This window comes from Ostrinia nubilalis, chromosome 6 (assembly GCF_963855985.1).
Source record: "Ostrinia nubilalis chromosome 6, ilOstNubi1.1, whole genome shotgun sequence".
Lineage (NCBI taxonomy): Eukaryota > Metazoa > Arthropoda > Insecta > Lepidoptera > Crambidae > Ostrinia > Ostrinia nubilalis.
In genome coordinates this window covers 10,095,346-10,114,964 of record NC_087093.1, presented here as the reverse complement: position 1 = coordinate 10,114,964, position 19,619 = coordinate 10,095,346, and the positions used below count along the sequence as shown (strand labels likewise).

Genomic DNA, 19,619 nt, shown 5'->3' with positions numbered 1-19,619 from the left:
AAAAGCGCCATCTATCGTCATTGGTTAAAATCTACAGCACTGGACAAACTACGGTATGACGTTCGTAAATATTCATTCGGGGGAAGCCGTGAAACGCCATCTATCAACATGGGTAAAACGAGGTAAAACATCAATATCTAACGGGGATAAAACGAGGTCCACGCGAACGAAGTCGCGGGCGGCCGCTAGTTTATAAGGCCTCAGCCTCGAACTTAGCGGGCAGCGGGGCGGGAGCGGCGGCGGCGCTGGAGCGGGGCGGGCAACGCAGACCCGTTCTCGAAACAAGCGGGCAGCTCGCGCGGCGCTTTAGCGGCGAAGTGTTGTGTTCGGGGTTGTGTTGTCGCGATATTTGTTTTTATTCGCAAACGAAATGTCTGAACAACGGCAACAATCTTATTTCGATTCAAATTTATTCCTAACGCTCGATTTATTGTGGGCAAAAGAAGGAGTGCGCTGCCCGCTCGTTGCCCGCTCCGTCGCCGCTGCCCGCTCGTTGCCCGCTGCCGCCCCGCTGCCGCGCCGCTGTTTTCGAGAACCGGTCTATTTGATTTTACGCATAAGATCCTGCCGCTCCCGCGCCGCCGCCGCCGCCGCCCCGCTGCCCGCTAAGTTCGAGGCTGAGGCCTAATAGGTAGCTTTCCCTCCGCAACCTTATTGGTATTCCATGTATGTGCCTTTTAACCCTACGGTGGTCGCGCACTAAAATATTACGTTAGTGGTCGCGCGGATTACATGCGTAAGCCATTTTATGGAGTAAAAAAAGAAGACATCTCTTTATAAAAACCTGTTTCTTTATTTTTTATATTTATTATTATGTATTAGTTAATGAAATAATCAATCAAAGAAACGAGCAGTTCTTCTCAGTGTTTATAAATTAAGCAAAACATAAAAATCATCATTTTTCATCAAGAAAATGGCAACTTTGGCAGTTTATGAATCATTAAGTACTAATTGCACTTATTTATTAATCATATTTTGAACAGGAGATACAGGCCATCATGGAATGATTAGGACAAATAAATTTGTTGCACGAATTACAAGTATTACCAGTACTTTGATTTCGCTTTCTTCCGCAGTCAAAGTAGCGACCTAAAAAACTCCGCTGTGATGGTTCTGAGTTAGATGGCTAATCACTGGTCTGAGAAACTTGTTCTCTTGTGGAAGAATGTGCACTTCTTCATCAGAAACCGAAGAGTCGCCAGAAGAAACGCTTTCATTGTCAATTACTTCTAGCCATTCTGCAATTTATGGTTTTTGTCTATTGTTCATGATTTTTATCTCAAATACAATGATTTTATTGAAAACACAAATGTAAATACATACCCATGCCGTAATTATTTATTATAAAGCATTGATTTACACTAATAATGCAAAAACAAACACATTAAGTAAAAAAGGTAACTTAAAAAATACTTACGTAATTGGTCGCGCGGATTACACGGGTAGACCATCAGCATTTACGGGGCTCTTGCGACACATCCACAAGCGACCTGGCGCTCACACGTCATTAAGTGTGATCTTCGACTATGCAACTTAAAGTACACGAAGTATCAAAACGATCGCGTTGACCGATTTCAAAATATTCGACAATTTGCACGAGTGGATTACGGGTGTAATCCGCGCGACCACTGTAGGGTTAACTGATTTCTGTTAAACATTTCATGTAAAATTTGTCCAGTTATAACTCTATTTACATCTGCATCTGTAAGCAAGGATTCATGTTCTCCAGCCCAGATGCTGAGTAAACAGAATCGTCTTTCAGTGACGTGCAGCTGCCCCTATATTTGACCAACTGACCTAATTTTTTATTATTTATTTGTGTCAGTGTGCTCTTCTAAAGAGTGTAAGACGATTGTATGTAGGTACTATTAAAATGTAATTTTAACTCATTGGTTTTGTCTCATATTTGAGTAATGTACTATGTATCATGAGTAGAGTCTTAGTTTAAAAAGATGCCAACGATTTAAATTTCAATAGGTAGACAAAATTCATAATTTCTTTATTATCATAGCTTTCTCCAGTAACACTGATATTATTATACTGTGACTCATCAAAGTCATCATTGTCAAAAATATTGACAAATCGCGAACTGTCACGGCCAAAAAAATGACACGCGTCCGTCCTCCGTAAGCGCCACCGCGCGACTGATTGAGATTGTCCAAGCCGTCATGGGCGATTTTTTCCACATTTTTTAACATAGTAACTAAATAAGACACAATATAAAAATTTCATCCGTTAAAAGCCCTCAAGTTATTTCTGAACTTTAGTTTAGTAAAAGCTTCAGAATCTCAAATCGCTTATTTTAAAAATAAAACCATAGATAGAAAACGAATAGAGGTAATTTGGGAATTTATTCTATCGAGTCAACTTCATCAAATCGTGTTTCCATCTGTTAATAGCCCTAGAAAATATCCTCAACTATACCCAAAAAAAATCTTAGCCTTTAATTTTACTGTTTAGTACCTCAAAAATGAAAAATTAAAACCTCATTTTCGCCATTTTCTCTGCTACCCGGCCTTTTAAATACTGACCCACTGGCTTTGTGCTGTATGTGCCAACTATTTCATTAGTTCAACATAAAGCTATTTTCAGAGTTTTAGTTTCATTTTTGTTTTTAAAAAAATGTTTGTCACTTATTTCAAAGTAAATATTAAATAAGTTTCTAAACACTTACCCGAAATAGTAATAATATTAATCAAAGCTGAACTTGACCTGAAGCTCTATATTAATATTTTATAGTAGTTGTACTGCTTTTTCAGTAAATAGCTAGTAAACTATACATATTTTATGAATAGAGTGCCTACTCATATTAATCATTCAAAACTTGGACTTTGCTGTTTATTAATATACTTACCTACTTCGAAATTACGGTGAGAAAACACATCTTTAGTTTGAATGTAAAACATTATTAGTATTTAAAACAAAAAAAGTAAAAATGGTTTTAAGTACATATATTTTCAAAATTTTATGTACTATTTGGTACCGTGTAACACTCTAATAATTTCAACCGGCGTCTTTATGTCACATTTTGTGTGCTATCACTGTTACATAACAACAAAAGGTACTGAAAATTTTGCGTTAAAAAGATAATAGTTTTCTATTTAGGGTACCCAGACAGGTCTGTTTTCACCGTAAAAAGTTATGAGTTCACGTAATTGTGTATTATCTCGTTTCATAACGTACAAGAGGGAAATTGACGCATCCATACTTCCACCTGGCCTGCCTAAATGTAAATTGAAACAGCTAGAGTAATTCAGTACCCTGGGCACCATTAGGGGAACGGAGGTAAAATAAAAACGTCCTATTCTGGCTTAGTGTATGTGCTTCGAGATAGCTTGTTTTGCCGGTCGATTACTTTTTGCCGAGCAAGTTATGGTAATGCCTTACTGAGCATGAGATGTTGGACCGTTATAAGGCCTCTTACAGGACTACGTAAATAGGTATGTACTGTTTAGCTCGCTTTCAGCGCTGTTTCTTTTACGAGTGTTACATACACAGCGGTGATTGCCATGCTCAAACTATATTAACTTGGTTGGTACCTAATTATTCCACTTTTGCCACCAAATTGACTCTTATTGAAAACCAATTTCGGAACGAAACCTGAAAATAAAAATAAGTAAATTCATAATATCAAACATTAAAGTTTTATCCAAAGCATCAGTTCAATCGAGCTTTTCCCAAAAAGTTGTTAACACGAGTGCAAACTACAACCCGAATCAATAAAGAATAATTTATGCTCGCACTGTAAATATTCACAGCAGATTTGTTCTCGCTGGCTCCTACTCAGAGCTATTTCGTGATACATCACCATTGAATCTGTCTTGCAACAAAGGATTCTGTCCCTATAAATTTACTGGCATTCGAAAATTGGCTGCGCGCAGCGGGTCCACCGTAACTTTGCTGCTACATAAATTTACAACATTCGCAGGGATGCTCAATCGTACGGATGACAAATTGAAAATAAAGCTACAATCAATTGTGCGATTTGAAAATGTTGAACATCTCTCATCGTGCCCGTCTTGGAGGCTACAGCGAGGCAGTGGGGATTACCTCTGTTTGTACTCCCAGTCTGTACAAGGCGAACAGTTTGTTGACATTTACTGTCAGTGCAAATACTCGGTTTACCGTTATTTACCGAGCGGACGTAATACGCCAAACCATACTACTGAGTAAATAAGACGATGAAAGAATGCGACTGTGTCGCATTAACTGTCACATAACTTTTCGTCGTTTGAACGATAAAATTTAAATTTGCATAATGGAGCTTTCGAAAGTTTAACAAGAATGAATTGCACTATTTCTACTTTCGTTCTTTTTATTTATTGGCTGTTACAAGTCAATCCTTTTTAGTAGGTACTATTATGTTCAAGATGATTTGTATTATTGATTACAAAGTTCACGTTGAGAGCAACAAAGTTCACAAAGAAAATATAATTTTTCCATTTCAAATGTTTTGATTTGATTACTCCTAATACTGCTTTGACTGGGGAATAGTCGACATTTCAATTTCGAATAACGTATTTTCGAATTCGCCCGTCCATTACCAACTTCTTAGAATTGCCATAACTTTGATTATTTTCGACGTTTGTTTGGAGCTAGTTAGATGGTTATCTTGAAACGTTTCAACCAATGGAGCCGTTGATTTTAGGGGGATATAATTTTTAGAACACAACACCTTTTACTGTTCCCTTTTGGTATTGAGCCTGAACAACAGACATGTTTTATTTTGAAACTTGTACTGACAAACTCCAGGCACTCATGTTACATCCATAAAACACATTGCTAGGCCTACCTAAGCCTATATGCACCAGTCGCCCCGGGCCTGGAGATAATTGGGCAGATGTTCCACGGACGCTTATGCCAAATTGTAAGCCGTCAAACTTCTTGACGTGACGTATGGGTTAGATCTTCGTCAAACGTGCCATACCCTAAACTATTCAAGAACAGAGCTAAACACACAACGGACTCCTACATCATGAGCCGATAAAGTTATGCTTCTACCAGACACGATTTCTCTCATAATATTATTTGCTGGTGTGTGAACGTGACTTGAATTTCGCAAGCTACCTGGTTATGACGATATGAAATTCATTCGCTAAGGGAAACTTGCTTATTTACCTTCAGCATTGCGACTTAGATATATTACGTGAGAAATGGTTTCTTTGCCCTCTGTAAATATGAACACAAATAGCATTATTGAATTTATACAGAGTTTCCTCGTACGCCGCTGACGGTGAAATGCAATGACGGGCCGCATGATGAATACGGAATTATCTTCTTTTACGTTTATGTGAATTAAAATAACAATTCTTCAATATAAAAGCGAATAGATATTCATGAGCTTGTTGCTTTCCTATTTTGTAAAATCTTAAATATTTAGCAGTTCTCAAAGATATTTTTGTGAAAGCACCAAATCAATAATAGGACTAAGCACTATTGATCGAAGGATGAGAAATAACAAATTGACTAAAGCTGTTAGCGTAGTATGTTGATGCCAAGGGCACACATTTGTTACCAATTGTGTTATTTATTATATCTAAGAAATGGCGCCTTCACAGCTCGCGTGCTATCGCGTTTGGGTCCCGCGCTTGCGTGTCAACGACGATTCAGTGCCCATCTTTAGGGTTCCATAATTTGACGCTGAAATGAGCAAACTTTACATATAATTTCTTCATTTAATGTCAATAAGATGATAAAAACTTTGATAACAATCATTTTGTAACGTTGCAAGCATTAATTTAGTCCACACAAAACAACACTTTTATCCATGTAAAAAACTTTGTGGAAATCCTTGGGAGAGGCATTTGTCCAGCAATGTACGTCATTTGACTGAAAAGACTACTTATTGTACAATTTTGTGATCCGAAAATCCTCCTACTACGGGTTTCATCTCACTAATTACCTACTTATGATTTCAATAATATGTTCTCTATTTTTATTAGAGATCTACATTGTCGGTTAAAATAAACAAGTATTGGATTTTATTTCCTCAAAACCAATCAACCTTAATTTAAAAGCTACAGAACCTTGAAACCGCTAGTGCTAAATGTTTATCATTTATTACTTACCTATTGCAAAACCGCGCCTGTAACGACGCTACAATGGCACTATTCCGTACAATAAACCTTTTTGTTACTCACTTGGATCGATGCCAACACAAGGAAACGGATCGATATGTAATGAAACCAATCGGAATTAACACCGATATGATACATTAGTAGTTTTGTATGTACATCACGTACCATTTCCACATTTCCGTTACGATTTGCTCGGTTTAGCTAAGGCTATAAATGATTTGTAGTAAGAAACGTATGGGGGGAGCAAATACAATAGCGTATAACTTGCTAATCTGTTATCAGAGTTTTGTCTGTGTAAATCTATAGGTAATTTACTTTATTATAAAGCTGAAGAGCTTTTTTTTGTTTGCTTGAATGCGCTAATTTCAGGAATTGCGCTAATTGAAAAAATATTTTTGTTGGATAGCCCATTATTGAGGATACTTAGGCTATATCATCACCCTACAGCCAATAGAAACAGAGCAGTAAAGAAAAATGATTCAAGCTATTTTCACGCGTACTAAATCGCGGGTACAGATAGTTTATTTATATGACCCCAAAAATACTGCTGGGAGTTGTACTGTAGAATGAAAATTGCGAATATTTTACTATCCACGATTTTCTGGCATATGGCTGCTGTAAACCTAGAATGACATCTGCCAATCCTAGTCTAGACATCCAGACATTCGTATTCGCGCGTCGTTTTCAAGCCATATTTTGTGGAATATAAAGTAATATGGCCATATAAAATAAGCACCAATTAAGTTGGTCTGTTTACGACTATCATAACATAAATATACCTTCACACAAAAACATTTATAACTAAATTTGTGTGGTAGATACACTTTGTTATTTAAGAATTACTTAACTTGGGTGAAAAAGAAATAAGTTAAGTGGAAAATGGTAAATCTATTTATTAGCTGTGAGATTTATTTCTGTTTGTACAGTTAATTTGGCATAATGACACCCAGTTTGTAAGCAATTTTATGTAACTTACTCGTACCTAGGTACTTAGTTATCAAAGTTTGCTTCTACCTTTTTATTATGAGTTTACTTTTGTAATTCCTTTTGTAAAAAAGCAATAAACGTTTTTTATTATTTTACTAGCTGACCCGGCGAACTTTGTTCCGCCTTAATGGCAATAAATAAGCAGACTTTTTTTTTATTTCGAACGGGATAAAAAGTATCCTATGTCCTTCTCCTGGCTCTAAACTACCTCCCTGACAATTTTCAGCTAAATCGGTTCAGCCGTTCTTGAGTTATAAGTGGTGTAACTAACACGATTTTCTTTTATATATATAGATTAAAGTTATATTAATTTCATTTACGTATTCGATTTTCAGCCATCTGTGCCTACCCAGTTTCAATTAAAAATCACATCGTAATATCTTTATTTTTTATTCTAATTAATCAAGTAACGTAAATTACGGGCAAAATATCGGCCAGTTTTTCATTACCGCCGAAAAAATATTATATCACTTGCTAGGCGGAACGCTAACGGGCGGGCGGAATTAAGAAAGCTTTTCCCTGTTGTAGAGATTTCGTCATGTAGTTATGAGGGTATTAAAGTTAATGGACCCCCTGTCGCCCACCTCGCAACTTTATGAGCTTATAGGCCTAGTATCTCGGCGGAAATGTGTTATTTGTGGAATATTTCATCATTGAAGGCACAAGCTTAAAGCTCGGATACGAGTTGCGATGTTGACAAAAGGATTTTGCCTCTCAGTTGAGAACTCTCGCTGAGGTACTTACGGCTACTTATCTAACAGACTGGGGTTTATTCAAGTCTTTACCGAACACTAGTCTTTTTTCTGGTTCGATTCAAGTGTGTTTAGTGTGTAAAATCAAATTACTTATTCATGCATAATGCATTTTTTTTGTAATTTTTATTTCTTAGCTAGCAAATGGTGTTCAAAATTAAAAGCAATAAATAATTTCCCCTCTGAATTATTTTTATAGAATAACCCATTACTATAAAAAAGCTGCATAACAAATACCACAAACCCTAATAGATTAATTAAGCATAACAACCACGTTAACCGAGCCGGATCCAGTCCGTTCGATCTTAAACAGATAGTAGAATTTCAGATTCACCGCTGGGTAATTCTGTGGGTTTTTCAAACGGACTGGCAAATGAGTCCGTATTCGCTGCCGAGGACGGTAATGTCAGCTAGCCAGTAAATTTTCCTGATAAACGCCCCCTGACGGCCAGGGCAAGCCTGATTGTTTCATTAAATTATTTTGACCGGAATGCTGACGAAAGTTTGGATAAAAACATTAGAGCTCTGCCATTAATGTAGTAGAACAGCCAAATATATTATTTTATTTATTTCGTTAAGCGTAAGATAGTGTGTATAAAAATAAAAGCAACTGAGTTTTCCAGTTCACATTAAGTACTAATCAAGACGTATTTTAAAAACTGTAATATAAGGCCTCCGCTGAAAAAAATAAAAAACACACACTACACTGAAAAACATTTTTGATTACTGCTTACACAAAAAAATGACTTGCGAACTGAATGTTAACCAAAGATTTAGCTCACTATAAAATGGTTTGTTTATTTTACACAACATTTTGTTCCTCATAACCAAAGTTGGTATGTAGTTAGTAACTAGTAACTTCCAGTTCGCAAGTCACTTTTTATGAGTAAGCAGTAGGGTAGGTAACCAAACCATTTTTTACAGTGTAGCTATAGGATTTTTTTGTAAATATTCACCAGCAATACTGCTTCATAAGGTGCAGTAGGTACTGTTTAACTTCATGAACTTACTCGTACATCAACCCAGTCATGCTTTCTAAATTTATTATTTGTACAAAACATTATCTCCAGATCAACTATCCAGAAACAATATTTATTACAAAATCCTATTATTTCCGATCGGTGTTTGAGCACACGTGAATGCGTATGTACAAATATTGACGAACATGAGTACAGAAGCGAGTGTTTATTTGCAATACCTTTTTATATTCAATGTTAGTTTTCAAATGTTGTTTCTTGTAATTTCATTTCATACAGAGTGTCCCAAAATTAGCACGTCACACTGACACTGGAGGTAGCTGAGTCTAAGACACATCGAACAAGCTTAATATGTGCATAGAAAAAATTCATAAGTTTTATTTTATTTATTCAAGTTTGATGAGTTTTGAAATATGACTCATATTAGTTATTTTTAAAAATGGACTTAATATACTTGTTAGATGCGTCTTAAGCTCATTTACTTCTGGTGTCAGTGTGACGTGCAAATTTTGGGACACCCTGTATATTCTATTACGATTTTTTTAGATCTCTTAATATCATGCATGACTAAGTTCTCACGCTGGTTATCATTGCACTAATAAATTCGTATTTTCTTTACAATTCAAATAAAGTGCCAAATGAGTTGGGATGTGCTGGGAGGGTAATAATGTCTTCCAGCCAGAAACCATAACTGAAAAAGATAAAGAAAGCTCAAAAACACAAAATAACAGTTTCTTGTGATTATCAGTTTTGTCAGGCCTGTTCATCTCCGCGAGTTTACATCGAAAACAAAACACGCACGATGGCCCACCTACAGGATACTATTCGACAAGGCCTCACATACGAGCGAACATTGACTCACGCACGCGTATTCTTGTGTATGATGGAAGAAAATAAAGAAAATGGTGTACTAAATACTGTGCAGTATTTAACTGCCTAAATAATAATAAAAACACAGAATGTACTTTTTTAAGTTGCCTCAAGACACTGAGAGGTAAATAAGTAGTTTATTATTCATGATAATTCATGCTAAATCATGTATTTCCTCCGCCATTTTCCGCAGTTTGGCACCTCACGTCACATCATTTTACCGAAGTCAGCCCTATAGCTTCGGCGCAGTGCTGATCACTGACGTTTGTCAACAAAATGGTGCTTGACTCTTGAGACAGGTTAAATTACACCATATTGTTAATGACATTGAGCATACATTTTTATAAATACCTTCGCGAAGTAAAACTTCTGTAGTAGTACTTATTATTATTCTGTGATTTTGTGTCGTGAGCATTAAAGACTAACCTGTCTATTTTGGTATCTAAATGTTACACCCTTAAGTTTAGCATGATTCTCACTACTATAAAACAAATAACGGCATGAAGGTCAACTTTTAAAGTGCACAAAATATTTTTTTATCGAAATAATTGTTATCGAAATTCTATTTATCTAGGTTCTTTTGATACCATGCATAAACTATAATGTAGATGTATGAACTAAATAAGATAAGAGCTTACTCTTGTTTTCTGTAGTGTCTTAAATTTGCCAGATCCCTCCTCTCCAGGCTCCCCTCTGACGTTTAAGGTTGAAGTTTCGTTGTTATATTAAATTATTTGCTTTGACTGCAGTGCTCACGAAACTAGGTTATTATAAGCTTGCAGCATAATTTAGCTATTTTCCTTGACGCAAGCTACATGAGTCTTGTAATTATTGGCACAGAAATATTTTATAAAAATATAAAAATTCTACCAAAAAATTCCACATCCTCTGTGCACTGGTATCATATTTCTTTTTACTAAGGAACAAAAGCAGGGTACCTATACTATTAACTTTATTAGCTCTAATATAATCATATCTTCAGTCCAATCTAGATTATAGTGCTCACCTTTGATGAGGAGTGAATAAATATTCATCTCATCGCAGTCTTGTAGCTTTGAAAATCTAAATTACATTTTGAAAATATTCAAACATTTTTATCAATAAAATCTCATTTATTACTAATTAAAAGAACTAAAACACTTAAGTCCAAAGCTCAATTATTGCACAAGTAACAGATTCAATTCTGATACCTAAGTTGTTGCAATTCACGAAGGCGAGTGAGTTTTACATGACTTGTGTGGTGGCTCGCTACTGTTCGTTTTTCAAAAGTTTTGAAAGACATTACTTATCGTTATGTGCATTTACACGTACACACACAAGTAAAGCTCACTGGCCTTCGTGAGTTGCAAGAAATTTACAGCTACTCACTATTGCGTGACAAAGTAGGTCTACCTACATTGCAAAAAGTAACAAGAATCTATCCACGTCAACACTACCCGTGCGATACGGAGCTATCAGATCAGTATCAGTACGAACTGAAACATCAAATCAATATCGCAGTAATAGCGACGAGGCGCGAAAACGTTTCTTTTATTCAGTTACGTGCTCTCATTCTGATTGATTAACCTGGCTTCCATCTAAGTTTACCAGGTATTTCCGAGCTCGACGGAAAATTCATTTTGTGTGTGAACCGGCCGGGTTCGTCCGGCTATGATCGGATCTAACTCGATTTGAAAGCTGATTTTTGCTTGCGACGAACAGATACTGAATCTTTGCATTAAGATTTATTTATGAAACCCTTTGAGCTCCGTAAAAAAACCGCCAAAATGGTAATATTTTTATTCTTTTTCTCACTAACAAGTGACATTTTTATTTTATTTTATTGAAAAAGATATACTAACTGACAAGTATGATAAAGTTTGACGACGATCGGTGGTTGAATATTTAATGTCCATGAAAACTAGCAATCCCATCAAAAACAATACTTGTCAAAAAAACCAAGTCTCGCAACTCAGTTGTTCTACGGTAAAAAGTTGTGAGATCCATGTAATACCAAGTCCAGGCCAGGAAATCTTTAACGTTTTACATAAATTATTGACTTGGCCATCGCACTAAATAATTTAATTTACACGTGTTTTCATGCGATGGCCAAGTCAATATATTTATGTAAAACGTTAAAGATTTCCTGGCCTGGACTTGGTATTACATGGATCTCACAACTTTTTACCGTAGAACAACTGAGTTGCGAGACTTGGTTTTTTTGACAAGTATTGTTTTTGATGGGATCTTATTTCTTTTTGTATTTTGTAGACAGCAGTTATGTATCTAGAAAACTGGACCGAAATTGCAAAATTTTAATCGACTTGGCGGTTGCACTACCGTGCCCCCAAATATTTTAGTTTTTCCTTGATTCATACACCAAACACTACTTATATTCCAAATTTGAAGCTTCTAGGTCTGCTAGAAGTGCCTTAGAATTTTGATGATCGGTGAGTCAGTCAGTGAGTGACAAAATTAAGTAACTTTGACCCGTTATAATTCTTAAACTACTGGTTCAAATTGAATGAAATTTTAAATATACCGTGTCTTTACAATGCCTGCATAGCTAATGAAAATTCAGCCTTCTAGTTTTATCCACAACGAAGTTACAGGCGGTCGAAAATGGCCTGAATTGCTTCGAGAAAAGGATGGTACGGCCGTGCCGCTTTTTTGCTCGACTTGGTGGGGGCACTGCCGTGCCCCCAGATAATCCATCCATTTATGGAAGACCTATGTCATAAAAATCCGCCACTTTACTCGGAAAACTCGCATCTGCAAATTGATCTTCCAAAAAATTCTAACCGACTTGGCATACAACACTACGAGTATACAGGGTGGAAACGATAAGTGATCTCACCCGATTATTTCTAAACTATACAAGATATCGAAAAACTGGTTACTGATCCTGAAAGTGCTTCACGAGCTCTTTCAAACGATACTAATAATAGGTTTCAGAATAATCTGTAACTATCCGAAAATTCAATGTTTCCAGCTTCCATACATTTGGTAAAGTTACATAATTTTAAAAACTACACAAGATGTCGTAAAACTGGTTACTGTTCCTAAAAGTGCTCTATCCAACGGTATCAATATCAAGTTGCAGAATAAACTGGATCTATCCTAAAATTCAATGTTTCCGTCTTCCATACATTTTGTACTATCACAGTCATTGCACTCGTTCGTTCGTTCGTTTCAGCCAAATGACGTCCACTGCTGGACAAAGGCCTCCCCCAAAGTTTTCCACAATTGCACTCATCTCTTGATAATTTTATAGCAAGTAAAACCTAAAAGTAATGTATTTTACAAATAATTTTAAATAAGATGCAAGTTACAAGTTCATTTAACCGACTTTTTAAGTTGATTATTTAACAAAAAATAGATTACACTTCTAATATCGTGTCATCGCCATACATTTAGTATGGAAGCTGGAAATATTGAATTTTGGGATAATTCCAGTTTATTCTGTAACCTATTATTGGTACCGTTTGAAAGAGCTTTTGAAGCACTTTCAGGATCAGTAACCAGTTTTTCGATATCTTGTATAGTTTAGAAATAATCGAGTGAGATACTTATCGTTTCCACCCTATATACCATATCTATAGGTAGTAGAGTTAAAATTGCAATTGCAATCCTTCCGAGATCCGCAATCAATTTCCTCCAAAGCAAAATCAAATTACTATTGAGTAATAGTGGAGTGCGAAATCTTTATTTTATTCATGCACCTGCCGCCCCTGATTAATCTAGCGTTAACCTTAGCTCCGGGTTCGCCGGGTGAGGCGATTGACTGGCTGTTTGCATTTGAACCAATGTTTAGTTGCTTTCAGTTTAGACTGAAATGGGTTTTATTAAGAAGTAAGTAGCTTCCACTGTCTGTTTTTATGCAGTTTTCAGTAATAGATTAGAGTGATTCAAGAAGAAGGTTCTTAATGTATCATTGCATCCGTGCGAAGCCGGGCGGGTCGCTAGTATTGTTTAAAGCTGGCTCTTGATCACACTTAAAGCATTTTAAGTACTTGTGGGCTTATATTTTATGGACGTAGGCGTCTATCCCTATACCTATGGCTATATCAAAACAACAGCTTAACCTAACCCTATCACTACCAAATCACAAAAATTTTGAAATTGTAAGTAATTATTCCTTGAACATGAATAAGTATTCTGAATGACTTTTACCCCGTGCCCATCTATATGTCATGAACCTTGAAAACTGATTCTGACATTTTCTCGAAAACATGTGCTATCACATGTATAAATAACTTGCACCTACCAACCTAAATACTAACGTCAAAGACGATCCAAGCTACGATGAGCGAAGGTCCAATTACCAGGAACACCTCTTAACAAATTAGTGACCTAGAAGGTTGGGTGGGCCACGTGGCGATGAAGATATTCGACGGATTAAGGTCAAAGGGACCAAGGTCAGTGGCCAGATCATTGTCCAGCTGGATCAAAGATAATATCTGGCTATATTACGAGCAATAAGTTATTTACGATATAGAGAGATACCAACTAATGCGCTGAGTTTGAAACTCAGTGTCGCATTAGAAATTCACACACACAAAGTCATCAAAATATGTGCTCATTATCCACTGCGGTATCAGTACTCAACGTTCGAATAATCTTTAGTACTACACAAGCAATGTAAACTGTTTACCTACATTATGACGTTGCTGCTGTCATCATTGCTGTTACGAGCAATGTGTTCTGTTTTGGGCATATTGCTGCGACACCGGCCCAGCCCATTTGTCACATCTCCCTTTAGTTTCTGTGATCTGTGCCTATAATGTACAGTCAACAGCACATCAGCACCACCACCACCTATTTTTGTTGCAAAACCATCCCTAATTCTGCAGAATCAGATGCCTTAATGTTTAGCTAGACGTGCTATCGTCTGTACATACTTACGTCACATAAGTATGTCACCAGTTCAATTTTTTTTTCTAATAAGCATTTAGTCTTATAATTTGCTTGGTAGAATATAAGGCTGGTTCGATATAGCATAATTAGATTAATACGAATCTGTTTTGTAGACGTGCCTTAACATAAAGTAACTATGAGATAGGTAACCTCATCGATACACCGTTCACAGTTTCCCTCAGGTATTCGTATTGGTTTGTGTGCTACCGTAAAACTTTCTGGAGTAGTCGGCTCCGTTGGTTGCTTCGATGGATGTTTTGCTCACATTACCATAGTTGCAAATCGAAACTTATGTACATTCAGTCAATACAGAGTCTGTTTTACTTAATTATTGGACTATACAGCATCGTGTCTATCAACATTGTAATAAAATAGTCATACTTAATAATAATAATAAATCTTTGGACAATTTCACATAGCGCCAGCTAGTAGTAGCTTAATAATATAAGGTTAACTGTTTTTTATTGAATCTCTGTAATTTATTGTATTTTAAGTTACGTATTATTCTTAATGATACGATATTATTCCATACTCATCATCATCATCATCATCATTTTAGCCATAGGACGTCCACTGCTGAACATAGGCCTCCCCCAATGCTTTCCATGTTGTTTGATTGGTAGCGGCGGATTATTCCATACTGTGATGTGGAAAATATTGCAGCATTTTGCTGTTATGTATTTTTGAAAAGCTAAATTAATAGATCAAATTCTGGGAAACGCTCCTATCAGAATGCAATCTGCCTTTTTATTGCGCGGAAATGCTAATATTTTGTAATCTAACCAATATTATGTCACATAGTACCTACCACAGATCATTCTACATAATATTCATGTTAATTATAAACGCGAAAGAACGGACGGAATTCGATAAAACTCTACAGTATTATTGTTTATACTCCAGAATAACATATAGGAATCTAAGCAAAAAGGCTATAATTTATAACGATCTGTGACAAACTAAATTTCACGCTAGCGAAGCCACGAGCAAAGTTCTACAGAAATCCATGCTAATTCAGGCAAATCCATGTAACCTGAGCTAGCGTGGGCTAGTATGTCGTTAGCAGCGCCTCCCTAGGGCAGGTCGGATACCAACATAAATCTTTTCCTCACACCTCCCACGAGTTGCAAGCTGGAACTCACTTCGTGTAGCCAAATGAATACAGTAAAAGCATGCCAAACTTTTGGGTGGATCGATGGCCGTTGGGACTAATGTTTCAGAAACATCCATCAGAACAACATTCCTTCATATTCTTTGAAGTAAACCATTTGTTTATCAAGAATACAATGTAAGATGGGTGAAATGTAATATGGGTGGATGAAATCATAGCAAGTCAAGAATGAATTAAAAAATGTGCTATTTTTGTGAGCTACTTACTGTCAGCACAAAATATTTCTCTTATCATTTACCTAATTAACTACGTAGGTAATCTATTTTTGTTAATTTTTCAAGGAACTTATTATTATTATTCGTATTCTAATGTTCTTAATTAACATGGGAAGTGCTGATGTATTAAATAAATACGCGTTAAGGCTTGAAATTATCCTAAAGGTTATTCTCCGAATTCTTGAAAAGGGTTTCACAAACGTAACATTTCTTTGGAATATTTATATCTACCGTTAAATTATACTCAAGGCAAGACCTTAAAATCGCCTTAATGAGGCTGATGAATTTTATGAGGCGCAAATTATAAGTGGTTACACTTAGGCCATTTGGAAATGAAAGACAATTCTAAAATTTCAAGTTCTGATCTTGTGTCTTCTATTATTATCTCTTGTCCGTCATCCGCATATCCTGTTAATGAACATCCGGCAGTGTTAATGAAAGGAAGTCGTCAAAATCCAAATCCCAAAGATAAGGACTTAACACCGAACCCTGTGGACAGCCACGCGTCACTACCTTCAATTCCGCATGATGTCCCAGTTTAGATTTTGGACATAGTAGTTCCATTGGGAAAATATGCGTAAATCAGGAAATTAGTGATTCACAGCGTCTAACATTGATCGATCATGGCCTAAAAAACTTCATTATTTTGAAGTTCAATTCTCACCCTTTACCTATATTTTCTATTTATTTATTAAGCCAAACTGTCAACAAACGCGTCATTAGGGAGCTTTTTTGATAGAAGCGCATTTAATGGCGTTGATTTTCTAATTCTTAGGCAGTTTTGTGCACTTGCTAGTCGTCGTTGTTGCGGACTTGTAGCATATTTCTTCTTTCTATCCTTGTCCTTTACCTGTAACAGTTGAACTATCAAGCGCTCTTACTGTGATGCAAACGTCAAGGAAATAGATGTATAGAGTCGATATATCGAATCAGTTTTGCGAAGTAAACCCCCTGGGCAGGTCGGTGGGAACGCCGCCACCGACATAAATCTTTTCCTCGCGCTACCCACCACTAACAAGCTGAAACTCACAATGAACACAGCCAGACTTGAACAGCCAGCCCTTTGCAAATTAAGCTTAAAAATAATACCTACCATAAAGACAAAATTGAAATAAAATTCTTCAATTACCTTCCTCGTAATAGGTACATCAGGGTCATACGGACTAAATCTGATCTGAGTCCGGAAATATTGGTTCTATGTAGCACTAGTATTGTTTGCGTAGTCTTAATTACTGATTGTCCCATGTGTTAACGAAATACAAGGGAATATGAGGTTTTTAGTTGACTTTTCAATCAAAATGGTCCGGCTGTTTAACGTATGTTTTACTAACAATCCGAAGCTTACTCTCGACTACCACACGCCTACCTCTGTAAATACCCCTAAAAACTTTCATAATAACACCACTTTGAGTAGATTAAAATACCTACCCGATAGCATTACCATATTAATCATGTAGAAAGAGGGTTGCTACGGTGCCAGTGGTAATTTAATAATCTAAAGGGACGTCTTGCCGCGACTTGCTCCCTTATAAATCAATTTTATCGAGCTGCCTCCAGTGGATTAAAATTAGCGCTAGTTCAAACTGGGAACGGGAATCTTTTATCCTTGAACTAATAAAGAGAGTTGGTGCGTGGAGCGCCTTTCATATTCCAAGAAATTTATCTTCACACAGTAATCGTTGCTGTATTTCATGTGATTTACAAACCGGGTTACAATTAGATACAATAATATGACAAATCTGTTCTGCAAGTTGTTTGTAAGACAGACAAAAGACCGAATAAAAACTCTTTAGGGTTGAGTTACACCACCTGATTTTAACCATAACAATAACCTTTTTCTTTTTGTATGGAGTTTGACAGATTTTTGACGTTTGTCAAAGTTTTAGTAAGATGGTGCAACTCAGAGTAATTTGTATTTGAACAATTATGAACATTATGTAGGTATGTATAATAAAATTGCTATATACGTCCATTAGAGTTCTACACGTTAAACAAAATTGTGAGAGCATAATTTCCTAATACAAACAAAGGTACTCGTATGTCCAGGAATCGACCAGTAAATTCTCTGTTTGTAATGCCTCAAGGGACCCTTCCCAAAAAACTTTACCATACGAGTTGTTTTGCCTTTATTGGTACTGTCAATAACTTGGATATTTTATTTGTTTCAGAGTCGATGGCGAAGCATATGTGCTCTTGGAACAGGAGGCTTCGCCCTCCTCTACTGGCGGTTGCGCGTCGCTGGCACGCCAACACCGTTCGCCGCCGCAGACAACCCCGCCTCTCGTGACCCTTCCTACCTCACACGACTATATACCTTCTCCTACCTCCCAGTCTTCAATTTCTTCCTACTCCTCTACCCATTCCAACTCAGCTTTGACTGGTCCATGGAATCCATCCCTCGAATCACAAGCATATCCGACCCACGAAACATATCCACTGTCCTTTTCTACGCTGTCGTTTCCAAAGTCACCTGGCGAGCTATGATTAACGAATTCAAAAAAAGCCAAGAGAAACCCCTAAAAGACCAAAAGTACTATAAGAAACAGAACTGCAAAGTCAGGCATAAATGGAATTACAACACAAAGCAGTACAACAGAGGGCCAGATTGCGTTGAAAGGAAGAGCTACCATGCCCCGCACAAAGAGAATATGTCATCTAAGAAGATATTGTGTCCGTGCACGGGCTGTAAGCACACTCTGACGGAGGAGCACACGAGCGCTTGCCGAGCCGTAAACAACAACAATACAATGATGCACAGTTCAACCTGCGTCTGCCCGATGGCAAGCACGAAGTCAAAAGCGCCTAATCCTCCGAGGACCGTTTACCGCAGCCCGCAAGTTGCGTTGCTTATGTCTGTGGCATTTATGGTGTTACCGTTCGTGCCTGCTACTAATGTCTTATTTTACGTCGGGTTTGTGGTTGCGGAGCGTGTGTTGTACATACCCAGCGTGGGGTTCTGTTTATTACTCGGTCTGGGAGCTGGTGCGCTGACCCGGAGTTGGCACCGCAGCGAGCCTCGAAGTCGGCTGTTTATGCTGACCCTACTCATCGTCTTGTCATCGATGTGCTGCTACACGATGCGGCGGAACCTTGACTGGCATGACGAAGAAAGCCTGTTCAGGAGTGCGCTACATATAAATCCACCCAAAGGTAAGACTTAAAGATCATTAATTTTCTAGCTTACATAATTCCGTTTAGACCTGAAAACTGTGTACTTTTTATCTTGTTCAAACTTGAAATTGGAAAATACTTTAAGTCCGAAAACATTTGCCAATACTCTCGCTGACTGACAGTCTCGGCGTTAAAATTTTGCTAATTCACGACATAACACTTGGAGGCGCCGCGTTCCCTCGTACCTTCCTCAAAAGTTTGTTTGAGTTGCTCCCTCGTTACAGCTCAAAACTAAGACACAATTAATTTGTTTGAGAGACAGCTACAAACTACCTGTCCGCGGCGTGTTAGTTCCTCGAAGTTTGAAAAGAGGCTGTCACGGCACGCCTACCGCCGAGAACGTACCCGCTTGGGATCGTATAATGTATTCACTACCTCTACAGTCAGACTCTTGACCTTTCTAGGACGTCATTAAACATGCATGCGCGACGTCCCGAGGGAGACCCCGGGTTCTGTTCACATCACAAACTTTCTCGCAAAGAGAAAAGTTTCTCCCGATGGTT

At 37.3% G+C, this 19,619-nt stretch overlaps 1 protein-coding gene across 1 annotated transcript in view; it reads left to right on the top strand.

Moving 5' to 3' along the window:
- LOC135072823 (protein O-mannosyl-transferase TMTC2-like) overlaps positions 1–19,106 on the top strand; it is a 113,886-nt gene extending 94,780 nt beyond the window's left edge. The window contains exon 4 of the mRNA XM_063966861.1: positions 18,114–19,106. Coding sequence (XP_063822931.1) covers positions 18,114–19,106 — 993 coding nt within the window. The remainder of the gene's footprint in view (positions 1–18,113) is intronic.
- The last annotated feature ends 513 nt before the right edge of the window (positions 19,107–19,619 follow it).